The following is a 16429-nucleotide window of genomic DNA, read 5'->3' as shown; positions in this document are numbered from 1 at the left end:
GATCATGGCCGGTCATCTAAAATCAGTACCCTGTTCCTGTTTTCTCCCCATATCCCTTGATTCCGTTAGCCCTAAGAGCTTTCTTTTGCCCCTGTACCACTTAGGAATCCTGAACGGACCTCTGGAGACTTTGCGTCCCACCCAAGGTTTCCGTGCGGTTCCTGGAGGTTGCAGGTAGTGGAAGCAGTTAGGGAGACTGACAAAAACCTCCGGGAACCGCACGAAAACCTTGGGTGGGGCACAAAGTCCCCAGAGGTTTCCGTTCAGGTTTCCTAAGTGGGACAGGGGCATAACTCTGTCTGGAAAACATCCAGTGAATTGACCTCCACTGCCTTCTGTGGCAGAGAATTCCACAGATTCACAACTCTCTGGGTGAAGATGTTTTTTTTTTTTTCCCCCTCATCTTATTCTTAAGCTGCGACTGTTACTCCAGCATTTTGTGTCTGTCTGCCTTCAGAACAATGCCACTGTTTCTTGCAGCAACACAATTGGCCTATACACACAATACCCAGTTTCTCCAGAGATGTTGTCTGTTCCCACTGGGTTGAAGTTGGTGCTCCGCGTCCGGGCACGAGCTCGACGTCCGGGCACGAGCACGACGCGCGGGCACGAGCACGACGCGCGGGCACGAGACGAGACCAGACGGTGTGCGTCACCAACGGCCGCGCTTGGCTTTGCGACAGTGGCGCGCAGCCCGCTGGCGTGAGCAGTGAGCGCGTCGGTTTGCGGCAGTTCCCGCGGCCTACTCGCCCGCCGTTGCAGCCGAGCGGATGTTTGATGCTCCGGGCCGGTGAAGGCGGTGGCGGCTGCGGCGGCGGTGGCGGCGGCGGGCTCCCCTGCCCCTGGCCCTGGCCCTGGTGACCATGACGCTGGCTCCCAAGGAGCTGAGCAGCCTGATCGGCATCATCTGCGAGGAGGCGACCAGCAACACTTTCGAGGGCCTGTCCACGGCTTTCCACCACTACTTCGGCAAACACGACCACTTCCGCCTCGGCTCCACGCTCGTCATGTTGCTGCAACAGCCCGACCTGCTGCCCAGCCCCCAGCAGCGCCTCACCGCACTCTACCTGCTCTGGGAGATGTATCGCACCGAGCCGCTGGCCGCCAACCCCTTCGCCGCTGTCTTCGCACACCTGCTGAACGCGGGCACGGCGGCCGAGGACCCGGACAGGCCGCTGCTCGGTGAGCGGGCATCGCCACATACTCCGTCTGGACGCTGTGTCCAGCCCTCGCATTGCAGAAAGTCACTTTCACTCCTTCCCTGTACATTGCAATCCAGGGCATAAAGTGCTGGAGTAACTCAGCGGGTCAGGCAGCATCTCTGGAGAACATGAATAGTTATGAATCTATGAATAGTTTCAATCAATGGTTCTATCTATGTGTCTTTCTCGGAATAGTTGACATTTGGGTTGGGGACCCTTCTTCAGACTGAAGAATCTGTGTGAAGAAGGGTTCCGACAACTATTCCTGTTCTCCAGAGGTACTGTCTGACCCGCTGACTTACTCCAGCATTGTGTAAACCAGCATCTGTGGTTCCTTGTTTCTATGCTTTGCAATCCAGGGTGTTTACTGGTGTAAAGGTGGGAGCTGCAATCCTGACCAGAGTGGGGACTCACTTGTGGAGAAGAAGGGATGATGAAGGAAGAAAGATTGAAAGTGGGTAGATGGCGGAGAGAAAGGTGGATATCCGCCTGTCTGGGGAGAGGCGGAGAAGGGGGATGCTGGCCAGCGTTGGGGGAGACAAAAAGGATACTAGGGAACTGGGTGCTCCTTCTGGGGGACAGAAATTAAGGCTGGGTAGAAGTGGATGCTGTCACTTCTGAGCAGTAGAAGAGGAAAAAGGGGAAAAGTGGGAGTTGTGAGAGGGAGAAGTGCTGCTGAAGGTGAAATTGCCCAGGTGGGGAGGAGGGAGAGAAGGAAATTGGCCTATCAGGGCAGGAGGGTACAGGGAAGTGGAAAATGCTCCATCTGTGTGAGAGGAGAGTGAAGAGAGGCAGAATGGCCCTATCTGGGTGTAAATAGTGGCTACCACTATTAACGATTTCAATAGCAGAATTAGGCCATTTGCCCTTTGAGTCTACTCTGCTGTTCAATCATGGCTCGTCTATCTTTCTCTCTCAACCCATTCTCATACCTTCTTCTTGTAACGTTTGACGCCCTTACTAAACAAAAACCTGTCAATCTCCGCTTTAAAAATGCCCGATGACGTACTCCACAGCCATCTGTGACAATTAACTGCACAGATTCACCACTGACAAAATAAATTCCTCCTCGTCTCCTTTCTAAAGGTACGTCCTTTTATTCTGAGGCTTTGCCCTCTGGTCCTTGACTCTCCGACTAGTGGAAACATCCTCCCCACATCAATTCTGTCCAGGCCTTTCCCTATTCAGTGAGTTTCAATTCGGTAATTGATGACTGTGTATAATTCGCCCAGTGTCACCTTGCAATTAGGTTAGGGTGGTATATAGCCCTCCAACATGATGGTAGAGGTGAATTCCCTGGGTAGATGAAAGGTACGGCATTTCGCTTTAAAGACATATTGGATTAAATGGTAAAACATGTCTCCCATAATACAGCTGTAGTTCAGCTGCTAATTGAGTAAATTCTTGCCTGTTTGAAAGACGAGTTACATTTAAGTAATTGGTACTGGATGAGATAGATATACTTGAGGATGACTTGTGAATATGATGTGCAGACTCCTTTCAGAACGTTTTTAACACTTGTAATATAAATCTAATCACTGTTGGAAAATGTCAAGGTATTCAGCATGGGCTAGCTGTACTGTGACTTGTTTACAACTGTCTCCATGCATAATGCAGAAAATATGTCGACCTTCATCACAGACCTACAACATGAACATTGCAGTTGAGGTTAAACTGAGGGCTAGCTGCGCGGTGGTGTTTTCCATCAAAGAATGAATGCACAATAGGCATTTCAGACACATGAGTCAAATCTGCTATTTTAGTAACAATTGTCTTCCAAGAAAATTCCTCTGGGTAATTAGAATTCTTAAGATTGCAAATAAAATGAAAAGTCCATTATATATATATATATTTATATATATATATATATATATATATATATATATCACAATCAATCAATATTCAGAATTATTTGGGATAATATTTGGACTTTACATGCTTTGGAGTTGCTAACGTTTAATCATCCTTGTGTAATAAATTCAAGTCAAGCCTTGCTTTGTATTACAGGGTTTTTGCCACCTATTACACCTCCGGAGAAGTTTTTCCTCTCTCAGTTAATGCTGGCTCCCCCAAGAGAACTTTTTAAGAAGACTCCCCGTCAGATTGCATGTATGGATGTCGGTAACATGCCTCAGAATGTAGACATTAGTGGCTTGCAACTGGCCTTAGCAGGTGAGTGAAATTGTTATTTTCCTTTTTACAAAGCTGTAGCCACAGTACCTTGCCTGCAAAGCCAAGAATACATTCTATTGTTACCTTATGAATGCGTACTCTTTTCGCAACTCACAAAATGTAGACTGCAGTTATCATATAGAGTATTTTTTTTATACCAATAATTGCTAGAATCACTGACAAGATTCAGAAACTTTAGCAATACAAAAAAGAAACCAACCTGCCTCTGACTGGAATTGTTAGGATTTTGCTTTATTGTTGTAGCCTGCCTCTGCTCATTTATCTACTCAACAAAATGTAGCAGATTGAAACAAAATTTCAAAATACTGTCATATTTAGGCAATTCTAAACTGATTTACAAAAATAAAATTGGTAAAGCTATAAGGGACATTAAATTGTAGTGTGTTGTGTGTTATTATGAAGTACAGAAAAGGCTGAAATAGTATTATCAATGGACTATAGAGACATTGCACACAACAAGATGGCTAATCCATTGTATAATAAACAAAGTTAATACACTCATGAAAATAGTCTGCTTAAAGAGAAACAACAGCAAACGTGACAGTAACTACTGCAACCTCTTTCAAAATAGGAAGGACGTTGTTTCCAAAAAAATGAAATGAAGGATTATTACAAAGTCAATCTCAGTCACTTATTCCAATGTGATTGACAGGAGAATTGTTCATTAGTTCAATTCTGCAGCCTTTACAGAATTACTTCTGTTTAAAGATTTATAGGTTTTAGATGATTTTTGTAAGGAACTGTATGATGTTTTCTGAATATTGTTTGTACATTTTTGTGCCTAATCTTTTATTTATTCTGCAGAGCGCCAGTCTGAATTGCCAACACAGAGCAAAGCCAGTTTTCCAAGTATACTCCCCGATCCTGATCCCGACTCTTCTAATTCGGGATTTGACAGTTCTGTCGCAACTCAAATCATAGAGGCTTTAGTGAGTGGACCAAGGCCACCAATAGAAAGTAGGTGCTCTTAAATTGATATCCAAAAAAAGAATTTAAAATGTTTGACTCTTACGCAAAACGTGAGTTCAACTTGTACAGTACATTAAATTAATTTGTTTTACTAGCTTTTGTTATGACAAGTTACTTAGCACAGAAAGCCATCCTTTCTTGTGTGGGACCAAGTTAGTAGTAAATAATTTCATAAATGGCCATCATCATTAACATTGAGGCCATCTAGTTCACCAGGCAAATGGAGTACCGTTGCACATGGAAAGAAGCAAAAAAGATGTTTGGCTGCATTACCATGCTAATGGCCACTTCATTGATGCGTGCAGAGTGATTTGCAATCCTGCAAAAGTTACCTGTATTGCATGATTCCTAGGGATTTTACTCGTGTTAACTTGAGGAAGATCTTCTGCACATTAAGAGTATTCAGTATTTCACTCTGCATTGACTCCTATAATATGGGCAGTGAAGTGCTTAGCTGGTAAAATGTTGGAGGAAAAAGAAAACTGGACCGCCAAGAAGCTTTCTTTGAAGTTGTTAAAGAAAATAAATAGTTTGTCTTTTATTTCTAAAAAAAAGACATATTTAATTTCCCTGATTGTAAATATTGCTCGATGTTAAGAAAGTAATTAGTGGAATGGCAGGAAATTTGAAGCCAATCCAAGGAGTCCATTGTAAGGGTGCAATCAGAATGGTGGATGTGCACGTGGACTCAATTATGAGAAAATCATGAACTTCTATAGAGTTATGTGGGTTGTGCTGGAGAGCCATACTGAATTATGGGCAATTATCAGGAAATTCCAGGCTAATACATTTTTATTATCAATTTTTGTTCCAGTGGAATAGTAAAATTAATCACGGTTCTTTTTCTCTCGTGTGAAGGTCACTTTCGGCCAGAGTTTATTCGGCCTGCTCCTCCACTTCATGTATGTGAAGATGAGCTAGCTTGGCTAAACCCCACAGAACCTGATCATACAATCCAATGGGATAAAACCATGTGTGTTAAAAACAGCACTGGGGTGGAAATTAAGCGCATCATGGCAAAGGCCTTCAAGAGTCCCTTGTCTGCACAGCAACAAACACAGGTAATTGAAAATCAAACGGCTGGATCATTAGGACCATCGATACAATACACCACCAATATTCTTTGTTTGGAAATTGCAGCTCTGATTGCCAGAACCATGTGGTAAATCCTGATATCATATTTGCTATTAAGTGACAACTCTCATGACCAGATAGTAAGTGATCATAAAGCTGGGAAAGGTAGAGTGGTTTTAATGTGGGTTTTAAGTCTTGCATGGATTGGGGTAAGTAGATTAGCTTATATAAGAAAGGTCGTGAATTTCTCGTATTCAAGGTACTTGTCTATAACTATGCATTCCAAAATAGGCAAGAGAATAGACCATTAGAGAATACAGCAATAAGTATTGAACCCAATTTTGAAAATTGCCTGAAGGTGAGAGAAATATGAAAGAAACAATTACACCTGAATAAGGATGATATGCGTAAAAAATCAACATGCAGTGGAACTGAGAAAAGTAGAGAAATCAAACTCTTGGGAGAACACTAAGATTACCTACTCTCCCCCAACTGTTGGAAGAATGAGACGTATACAGGCAGGATTTTGACAGATATAAAAACAATAGGGATTTCATCAATCCTTCACAGGGATGCAAGCAGTACAAAAGGTATGGAGGGTGCAACAACATCTTTAAAACCCAATCATCACAATCTCAACTGGTAATTACCAGCACCAAGCACAGTCAGTCAATGAGAAAATATATGTACAAATCCAGAATCAACAAATTTACCCCTTGGGTAGGCAAAATGTACCCCCTGGGGGAGAATTTACCCCAGGTTGGGAACCCTTGCTCTAAATGATTATCCAGCCCTCTATGAAAATTAATGCAAATGAGAGAACTGGATTATGGTGGATGAATAACAAAGGAAAAGCAGAACTAATACAGAAGTTAGTCTTCAGTAAACCACATCGTGAGATTCCAAAGAAAACATCACACTGGTTAATTAGGACTATTAATTAGTAGTTTATGCAAGATAAGTTGGCAAGACTAACTGTGCTCGGAGCAAACATCATAGGGGAAAAGGAGAAAATTATTTTGAGTTCACTTTTACCTGACATCCATTTCTATATTTATTACTATAGTCTACCAAAGCAACAACTTGCTTTTGCATGGCTTTTTGCAGTAAATTGTCCCATTACATTTCATAACACCAGATGTCAGGCAAGATTTGACACCGATTTAAAATTGTGCAGCTGGCCAAAAGATTTCGCTAAAGAAGATGCAGAATTAAAGAGATTAGGGAAGAAGGATGGGTTGTTTCTGAACTGCAGGGATCCCAATATCCTTGCAGGGAGGTTCGCTAGTGCTACTCAGGAGGGTTTAAACTAGCGGCAGTGGGGTGGAACCAGAGGAGTAGGTGAGAAGTTGGAAAGAGTGATGGGAAGGTAGATGTTAGGACCAGTTAGTCTCAAAGAAAAGACGGGAAGGGAGAGGAAAAGGAGCATGGTGATCGCTGATAAGCTGAAGTGTGTTTATTTTAATGCAAGGACTATTGTGGAAAAGCAGATGGACTTGTTCTGGATCAGTGCTTGGGACTAATGTGGTCATAGTGGAAACATGGTTGCAACGGTACATGGCTTGTGGCTCAATGTTCCGAGGTTTTGATGTTTCAGGTGTGGCTAAGAGGGAGGCAAAAGAGGTAAAGGAGTTGTGCTACTATTCAGGGAGACTGTCGCGGTGACAATTAGAGAGGACATACTGGAGGGTTCGTCCACTTAGGTGATTTGGGTAGAGCTTAGAAATAAGAAAGATGCAAGCACTCTAATGGAATTAGATAGAGAAACATATGTAAACAGATTACTGAAAGATGCCAAAGCACAGGGTTGTCAGTGGGTGATGACTTCCCCAATATTGACTGGGACTTGCTCAATGCCAAAGGGCAAAATTTCTAAGGTGTATTCAAGAGGGTTTCTTGAAACAGTTTGTGGATAATCCAACTTGAGAAGAGAACATACTGGACTTTGTGCTGGGAAATAGGCCTGGCCAGGTGCCTGGTGTTTCAGTGGAAGAGCAGTTTGGGCATAGTGATCACAACTCCATTTGTTTTAAGATTGTTTAGAATAGGAAGAAGGCTGGACCTTGGGGGAGGTACTAAATTGGAGTAAGGTAAAGCAGTTGCTCAGGAGGGTACGTTAGGAGCAGTTGTTCTTGGGTAAGTTCATGTATGACATGTGAGAATCGTTTAAACCAGTTGATCGATGTTCCAGTGAGGAGGAGGGATACAGGTGGCAAAGTAGGGGACCTTAATTGACCAAAAAGGTTGTACATTTGGTTTAAGAGAATAGAATCAGACAGGGTATTTCAGGAATATAAAGAAAGGAGGAAAGAACTCACGGGTGACTAGAATGGCTAAAAGGGGCCACGAATGGCTTTGGCGAGCCAGATTTTAAAAAAAAACCTAATGCTTTTTGTGCCTGCATTAAGTACAAGAGGGTAATGAGGGTCACGATAGAACCACTCACTGATAAAGGAGGGAAATTGTGCTAGGAGTCTGGAGATGTAGCAAGGTACTAAACAAGTACTTTACACCTGTTTTCACCAAGGAGAAGGACATGGAAGACAGTGAGATAAGTGTGCAGAATATTAATATGTACAGGCAATTTGTGATTAAGAAGGAGGTGGTGTTGGGCTCTTGCAGAGCACTAGGGTGGGCTAAATGACCAAATTCTGCTCCAATGTCTTATGGTCCAATGTTGTCCCTTCATTTAAGAATGAAGTAGAGAGAATCCTGGGAATTATAGGCCTGAAAGGAAGTCATTGGAGAGAATTCTTCCGAATATGATTTACTCCCAGTTGGAAGAGAATGGGTTAATTAGCATGGCTGAGTACACGGCAGTTTGTGTCTTACTAACTAGGTTGAGCTTTTGAGGAGGTGATAAACCTGATTGAGGGTAGAGTAGTGGATGTTCTCTACATGGATTTTAGTAAGGCAATTGATAAAGTCCTCCATGGTAGGCTGGTCCAGAAGATGCATGGGATTAACAATGACTTGGTGGTATGGATTCAGAAGTAGCTCACTGATAGAAGGTAGAGGGTTGTGATGGAGGGACAATATTCAGGCTGGTGGTCTGTGACAAGTGGAGTTTCGCAGGGACCTCAGTGGGATATAGATCAGATACAAAAATGTGCAGGGAACTAGCAAGTGGTGTTTAATCTGAGCAAATGTGCTGTATTGCACTTTTGGAGGTCAAATGGAAGGGGAAACTGTACAATTAATAGCGCAACCCTTAACAGCATTGATGTACAGAGGGATCTTTGGGTCCAAGCCCATAACTCCCTGAAAATGGTAATACAATTAGAGTGGTAGAGTAGGCATATGGTATGCTTGCTTTCATGGGTCGAGGCGTAGGACTTTCATTAGGCTACGTTAGAGGGCATAACTTTAAGGTGAGAGGGACAAAGTTTAAACAAAATGTTGGGAAATATTGTTTGCACAGAAGGTGGTGCCTGGAATGCATTTCTGGGGCTGGAGGTTGAGGTTAATACGATAATGGTTTTTAAGAAGCTTAGAGAAGGAAACAAAGGGATATGGATTATGTGCAGGCAGATAAGAGCTGGTCTTGGCATCATGTTCAGAACAGATGTTGTGAACGGAAGGGCCTGTTCTTGTGCTATATTTTCTATGTAACTCTTGAATTTGGCACCTCGGTAGCTGAACGCAGTTGTCACGGTTGGGGGAGAGAGAGGTTAGGAGACCAGAATTGAAGAATGGAATCTGAGGCCATAAAGGGATTACAATAGTGGTTTAATGTACATTTAATGTATGTTTAATGTTGAAAATAGGCTTGATCTTTTAATTTATGTATTAAATATTTAGTAAGTTTTGAATAATTACAATGTAATTTCTCAGTTTTATGCATAAAGTTTAACTGCTTTCAGAGTAATTGCCATAAAACTTCTTATGTAGCAATCTGAGGTTTACGTTGAGGATATGTCTTCTCTCATTTCCAGGCAGATTAACAGTGTTATGTTTGGCAGGAAAATAGGGACAAACAGTCTGTTCTTGTGCTGTACTGTTTTATCTTCTATACTTGTATATGATTAATTATTTGATTTATCAATTAAAAAAAAAACTAATTTTACTGCATCAAAATAACAAAGGTCTTTGCTTAATTTATTTTATAATAGCTCCTGGGTGAATTAGAAAAAGATCCAAAGCTAGTTTACCACATTGGACTGACTCCTGTCAAGCTGCCTGATCTGGTAGAAAATAACCCCTTGGTGGCAATAGAGATGTTACTGAAGCTAATGCAATCAAGCCAGATTACAGAATACTTTTCTGTACTTGTAAATATGGACATGTCTCTTCATTCCATGGAAGTTGTAAATAGGTGAGTTCTATTCTTTTGTTTCTTCCCTTATTTTAGCACTACACTACCCAAGAAATTAGCACTTAGAATGCACTACACATAACATTCTTCAACATGTACAAACTTGAATAATGATGGATAGCTTGTGCTGTGAGGGATTTGTTTTAATGGTGTCTTGTTGATCCATCTGTCAATCCCAATTCTGTCTTCCTTTGACCTATTCACAGCATGAATTTGCTTGATTCTGGAAGTCTGATGCTTAAAATATATAGCATGTTAAAATTTAACTTGTCTGTTAACTTCAAAAATACTTAAATTCTATAATTTGTTTTATTGCCAAACCCATCATGTCCAGGTGTGAATACAACTAACTGATTACTTTTCTCGGTTACTTTGTAGGTTAACCACAGCTGTTGACCTTCCTCCAGAATTTATTCACCTCTATATTTCAAATTGTATCTCCACTTGTGAACAGATCAAGGATAAATACATGCAGGTAATGAACATGTTCATTATTAATATTTTCCTGCTGTTAATGTGTGCTCCTTTGTAAATTGGATTTATATTCTCGTACACTATTAGACGATGCCTCTATGGTTCATACTACCCACGCTGGTTCTTCTTACCAGGCCTTTTTCCAGTGTCCGCCACCTCCCTCCATCCTGCTCTCTGATTCCACTCTTCAGGGGCCAGGCTTCACTCTCCAGGCAGGTTCCCGGTTTTGCAGCAGGCGAGTCAGGCATGCGGTTTAGGTATGGCTGTGCGGTACGTCAGGAGACGTCTTCGCCTTGCGCGGTACGCCAGGGGACTTACTAGCTCTGATGATCTGATGAGTACCTACTGGGTTGGTCAGCCTTAAAGCATACATCAAGAAATAGTTTAAATAATTTCTGCTGCTCCCCGTTTGACTAGCTTGCTGTAGACAAACTACTTACAGCATGTGTGATCGGTGGGGCTTTGAGGTTGATTTTTTTTTCCTTTATGACGTTCCACTTTCCCATTTGGCCTGACTGTGTACCTTCAATCTTTTTCTATTTTTCTTATTCAGTCCTGCATTATTCTTATTCCACTACCCCACTGTGTGGCTCTCCCTCCCCTTTGAAGATCATGCAAAGAACACATTTTGGTGCCCTTTATCTTGCAGAGTTCTGTAAAGCATCAAGAACTTAACATGAGAAGTGGAAGTAGAAATAGGCCGTGCAGCCCCGTTGATTCTGACAGGGATCCCCAATCTCCTGATTCCCTTGGTGTCCAAATGTCTGTCTTTCCTGCCTGGAATATAGAAACATAGAAATTAGGTGCAGGAGTAGGCCCTTCGAGCCTGCACCGCCATTCAATATGATCATGGCTGATCATCCAACTCAGTATCCCGTACCTGCCTTCTCTCCATACCCTCTGATCCCCTTGGCCACAAGGGCCACATCTAACTCCCTCTTAAATATAGCCAATGAACTGGCCTCAACTACCCTCTGTGGCAGAGAGTTCCAGAGATTCACCACTCTCTGTGTGAAAAAAGTTCTCCTCATATGTGAAACAATTGAGCATATGCAGTGTTCCGAAGCAGGAATGCCAATCCTTTCTGTGATGAAATTCCTCCTTTCTGACCTTTAATTGGCTGGTCCCTTCTGCTGTGTCTAGGACCCTATCTCTCCAGCTACAGCAAACGGGCTCCACTACCTAGGGTTCAAAACCTCGCTTGTTGATATCAGTATATTTTTCTAAACCTATTGCATCGTTAAAATTGCCTTTTAAATTTGATAATCTAGTTTCTCATTGAATATTTTTAACATTCTTACGTTGCTTTTCCAGCTCTATTTACTGTGATGATTAAATCTGTTTCCCAAATACTCTGTATGAACTTAAATTATGGTGCTTGTCATGCTTAAATTTACCCCAGTGAAAAAAATAGGATTTGGAGTGTGCTAACAGGACAGGGCAAAGCTGAGCAGCTTTAGGCAGGTAAGCACAGATAAAAACATTTAGAAGCACAGAGGTGCACTATAAGACCAGAGAAATCTATACAGATACAGGGAGGGTTCAAATCGTAGAGAGTCAGAGTCAGAGTCAATTTAATTGTCATTTGGACCCCTGGAGGTCCAAACGAAATGCCGTTTCTGCAGCCATACATTACACACAAATAGACCCCAGACACAACATAATTACATTTTACATAAACATCCATCACATAGCTGTGATGGAAGGCCAAAAAAACTTATCTCTCCACTGCACTCCCCCCCCCCCCCCCCCCCCCCCCCGATGTCAGAGTCAAAGTCAAAGCCCCCGGCTGGCGATGGCGATTGTCCCGCGGCCATTGAAGCCACGCCGGGTGGTGCGAGGTCGCACACCGGGTCTTGGTGTTGGAGCCCCCGGTGTGCGCTCGCAAAGTCCCGCGGCCATTCCAGCCGCGCGGGGCAGTGATGTCAGGCCCCGCTCCAGGAGCTCTTCAACTCCGCAACACGGGCGGGAGAAGTCGCCGTTGCAGGAGCCCCGAAAAGCGGTCTCCCTCCAGGGATCCGCGGGCTCCCGGTGCCGCCGTCTGCAGACCCGCAGTAGCAGCCTTCGCATCGGCAGCAGCAGCGGCAGCGGCAGCAGCAGCAGCAACGCTCCTCCACCGCTCCACCCGCTCTGGTCTCGGCCAGCTCCGCGACGGCAACGGTGAGTCGGCACCAGAGTCCCCGGCTTCTTCCCGTTGGAGGCCGCTCCTCGTTGCGGCCTCAACGACACCTGAGACCCGACGAGAAAAGGTCGGGTCTCCAGTGCAGGGAGAGATTCAAAAGTTTCCCCCCCCCCCCCTCCCACCCCACCCCCATCCCCCCACACACACACCCCAACATAAAATAACAAAAACTACATAAAAACACAGACAAAAAATAATAAAACACGGACAGGCTGCAGAGGCCACTGCTGGCCAGAGACGCCGCCGCCTACCGCGCTGCCTACCTAGCCAGATTTGAAAACCAGAATAGGACTTAAGTCAAGACAGTGCTCAATCAGTTACCTGTAGGTCAGCAAAATGAGGAAGATGGATTAATAAGGCCTGGTGCTAATTTGGATATAGGCATCAACTGTTTGGATCTTCCAGTTTAAAGGGAGATACGCTGTGAATATAACTGGGTCAAGGTTTGCATGGGAAGCAGGGTTAATTAGCCCTGCTGGTATTTGTGGAATTTTCCATATGAATCAATATTACTTGGTGAAATAAAGGATCAGTTTATTTTAGTTTTTAAGTTTAATGATGCAGCGTGGAAACAGACCTTTCGGCCCACCGTGTCCACGCCAAAAAGCGATCCCTGTACACTAGCAATATCCTAAGCTCTAGGGACACTTTATTTTTACCAAAGCCAATTAACCTACCAACCTATACTTCTTTGGAGTATGGGAGACTGAAGCTCCTGGAGAAAACTCTTGTGGTCACGGGGAGAACATACAAACTTTGTACGACAGCACGTGGTCAGGATCGAACCCGGGACTCCTTCGCTGTAAGGCAGCTACTCTACTGCAGCGCCACTGTGTTGCCCTTGTTTCAATTGTAATGTTGTGTAAGATATACTGCAGATAAATTGTACTAGTTTTATGTTTCTCAGATTTGAAAAATAGACTACCTGATAAATTTTAGCAACATCGCTCAAGTTTTAACTAACTCTGTTATCTTTTAGAACCGTTTGGTGCGCCTTGTATGTGTCTTCCTCCAGTCTTTAATCAGAAACAAGATAATCAACGTCCAGGACTTGTTCATTGAAGTGCAGGCCTTCTGCATTGAGTTTAGCCGAATACGAGAAGCAGCTGGCCTATTCAGGTTACTGAAAACGCTGGATACTGGAGAAAATCCTCCGGAAGCAAAATCATCTAAATAAAGGAAGGCAAGCTTCACAATGTAACTCGGGAATTCATTGGGAACTTCTATGTGATTTCAGTGCACGACTGAAAAATAACTAGTTTTGTTTCAAAACCGTAAGCCTTTCGTAACCAGCAAGTTTACCCAAATGGGACCTGATTTATTTTCTTGTTATACAAGCATACAAACTGATACTGATTAGCATCTTGGTCACATTTTGGGAGGGTAGAGTTGTATAGCAAAGAACATCACTTTGCTGACTTCTATTTAATTTGGGGTATACTTTCTTTAAAAGAATACAACCAGTTTATTTCATTTCTTGATGCTGTATGTATAAACATAGTGCAAGTTATATTAATGACTTAAAGTTCATGAAGTACCAAAGTAAAAGAAAGTGAACAATGTTTAAATTGAAACTTCATGGATATTGATTATAAAAGTTTTGTTTTAATTAAAATGCTGAAATATGAAGCACCATTTACTTGGTTATTGATATTTGTATTGAGGGATATTAATTGCTAATTTTCAGGGCAAACTTGAGCTGCTCATTTTCCTGCCAGTACTTCACTTGCCAGCAAGCACATTCAGATGAACTCCGGGGGATGGAAAGTAAATCATATATATTTCTGGCTGTTGGAAATGGTATGCTTGTTATAATTTTTTTGGAATTTGGGCATCACTAGCAAGGTGAGCATTTATTACTCATCCATAATTACCCTAATGGTGGCGGAGTCTCTTGCTGAAAGCATTGGACAAAGCATTTGAATGGCTATGTTCCCTTGCACAGAGTAACCCACTGGTAATAGGAATTACATGTTTTAGCTGTTACTGTAGCCTAAGTGTTAAGCTATATAGGCAGCCACTTGTTATGCCCTTAGCGGTTCGGGCCTGGACTTGCTGGAGATTAGAAGGATACGGCAGGATCTAATTGAAACTTACTAAATTTTAAAAAGGCCTGGATAGTGGATGTGAATAGCATATTTCCATTTGTGGGAGAGTCTAGGACCAGAGGGCACAACCTCAGAATAAAAGAGATGAAGAGGAATTTCTTTAGCCAGAGGGTGGTGAATCTGTGGAATATATTGCCACAGACGGCTGTGGAAGCCAAGACTGGGTATTTTGAAAGCGGAGATTGATAGGTTCTGGATTAGTAAGGTTGTCAAAGGTTACAGGGAGAAGTAAGAAGAATAGGGTTGTGAGGGACAGATAGATCAGCCATGATTGAATGGCAGAGTAGACTTTATTAGCGGCATAGACTCAAACTTGAAGTAGGATTGAATTGCCTGCATCTGTTCCTATGATTTCTGAACTAACCAAATTCACAAATCATTATGCAAACATTTTTAGGTATGGAATAAAACTCACTTTTATGAAGTGTGGGAAGAATACTGCAAAATTGTCAGTTTTTATTTTAGTTGATCAATACTGGGGGGGGGGGGGGGGGGGGGGGGGGAGGCAATAAGATTGATTGGATTGGCAGTCAAAGCTGAGTCCTTGTTTGCAATACTTTCTCCAGTATGTGGACATGGGAAATTTCTTAAACGAGGCTCGTACAGTTCTTGACAGTTGGAATTTAAAACTTTTTCAAGACCTTGAAAGTCCTTGGATTTATCATAGGTCCTTAAATTCACTTTTCATGATAAAAGTATTAAATCATGCAGAATAATGTGCCGTTTTTTTCATCGTTTATAATGTGTATATTGATTAAAAAATTGTGAAATATTGTTAGATATGTTTGCTAACAATGTTGCATGTAGGAGGGGAGGAGCACTAGGAACCAGCAGAGTCTGACCATGTGCTGTCTGTATCGTGGAAGTTGTGGGGCTGATGCCTGGAACTCTGGTAAGGTGACGGCTCTGGCCCACTGGTGGCCGGTTGGGAGGCGAGTCGCTGGAGTGGAGATACGAGCGGTGAAAGTTGGCAGCCATGGCAATTTCGGTGGTCCGGGGAGGTGGTGAAAATCGGCATTGGCGGCAGTTTCGGTGGTCGGAGAAGTGGTGGATGTGTTGCTGCTCCTCATGGTGGCCATCTCGGCCTCGTGGTGGTCGGGCAGGCGGCGCTGCGGTCCAGCTGTGGAGCTCTGGGCCTGCGGGTGGGCAGTCGAGTCGAGGAGTGTCGGTGGAGGGACCAGTCTGGAGTGGGTGGGTGAGTGAGTTTGTAAAAAATTAGCATTGCAACACTGCTCGCAGACTCCCCATATGTCATACAATAATGAAGAGTAAAATCTAAGCTTCAAGCTCATGTAGGTGGTTCCAATAAATAGGGAGTGTGGCTTCAACTGTCTGGAGTTTTCTAGGGCAAGTCTGTGGAGCAAGGTAGGACCACGTGGCTAGCGTCACCATGATCACCAAGTTCAACAACATGTGCAGATCTGCCAGTGAAAAGTGTCGAGCTGAAAAAAGTGCAACGAAACATAGAAGACAAACTCACTGAAATAAAAAAACCTAAATAAGAAGAGCTTGAAAAATGAAATGTTTATTGGCCGTGTATGTACACATACAAGGAATTTGCCTTTGTGCTACGCTCACAAGTAACAACACGACATACAGTAACAATTAAGAATGACACATAAAACATTAAACGTCAATAATAAAACATTATAATTTAAGCATGTCAATGAAATAAAAAGCAAGAGCAAAAGGAGGCTACAGACTTGGTTGTTCAAGAAGGAACTGCAGATGCTGGAAGATCGAAGGTACACAATTGCTGGAGAAACTCATCTATGGAGCGAAGAAAAGAAAAAAATCAGACTTGGTTATTGAGTAGAGCTACTGCTCGTGGAAACAAGCTGTTTTTATGTCTGGCTTTGCTTTCGCCTTCCAGAGGGAAGTGCTTCAAAGAGTTTGTGGCCAGGGTGAGAGG

At 43.0% G+C, this 16429-nt stretch overlaps 1 protein-coding gene across 1 annotated transcript; it reads left to right on the top strand.

The window, feature by feature from the left end:
- Positions 1–729: 729 nt before the first annotated feature.
- On the top strand, positions 730–14044 carry cnot11 (CCR4-NOT transcription complex, subunit 11). The gene is made up of 7 exons (XM_055637159.1): positions 730–1182; positions 3210–3374; positions 4200–4352; positions 5223–5425; positions 9551–9753; positions 10132–10228; positions 13389–14044. Exons 1-7 carry the CDS (start codon positions 864–866, stop codon positions 13584–13586), a joined length of 1338 nt encoding a protein of 445 aa, XP_055493134.1. The 5' UTR covers positions 730–863; the 3' UTR covers positions 13587–14044.
- Positions 14045–16429: the final 2385 nt, after the last annotated feature.

The sequence above is a fragment of the Leucoraja erinacea genome, chromosome 6 (assembly GCF_028641065.1).
Source record: "Leucoraja erinacea ecotype New England chromosome 6, Leri_hhj_1, whole genome shotgun sequence".
Taxonomy (NCBI): Eukaryota; Metazoa; Chordata; class Chondrichthyes; order Rajiformes; family Rajidae; genus Leucoraja; species Leucoraja erinaceus.
This window is presented reverse-complemented; position numbering and strand designations above follow the sequence as displayed.

What these genes read in the sequence shown, in the direction of transcription:
- cnot11 (XM_055637159.1), top strand. Translation starts at nt 864, where the DNA reads ATGACGCTGGCTCCCAAGGAGCTGAGCAGCCTGATCGGCATCATCTGC. An exon ending in CCCGGACAGGCCGCTGCTCG is followed by an intron (nt 1,183 to 3,209) that starts GTGAGCGGGCAT and finishes TTTGTATTACAG; the next exon opens with GGTTTTTGCCACCTATTACA. An exon ending in ACCAAGGCCACCAATAGAAA is followed by an intron (nt 4,353 to 5,222) that starts GTAGGTGCTCTT and finishes TCTCGTGTGAAG; the next exon opens with GTCACTTTCGGCCAGAGTTT.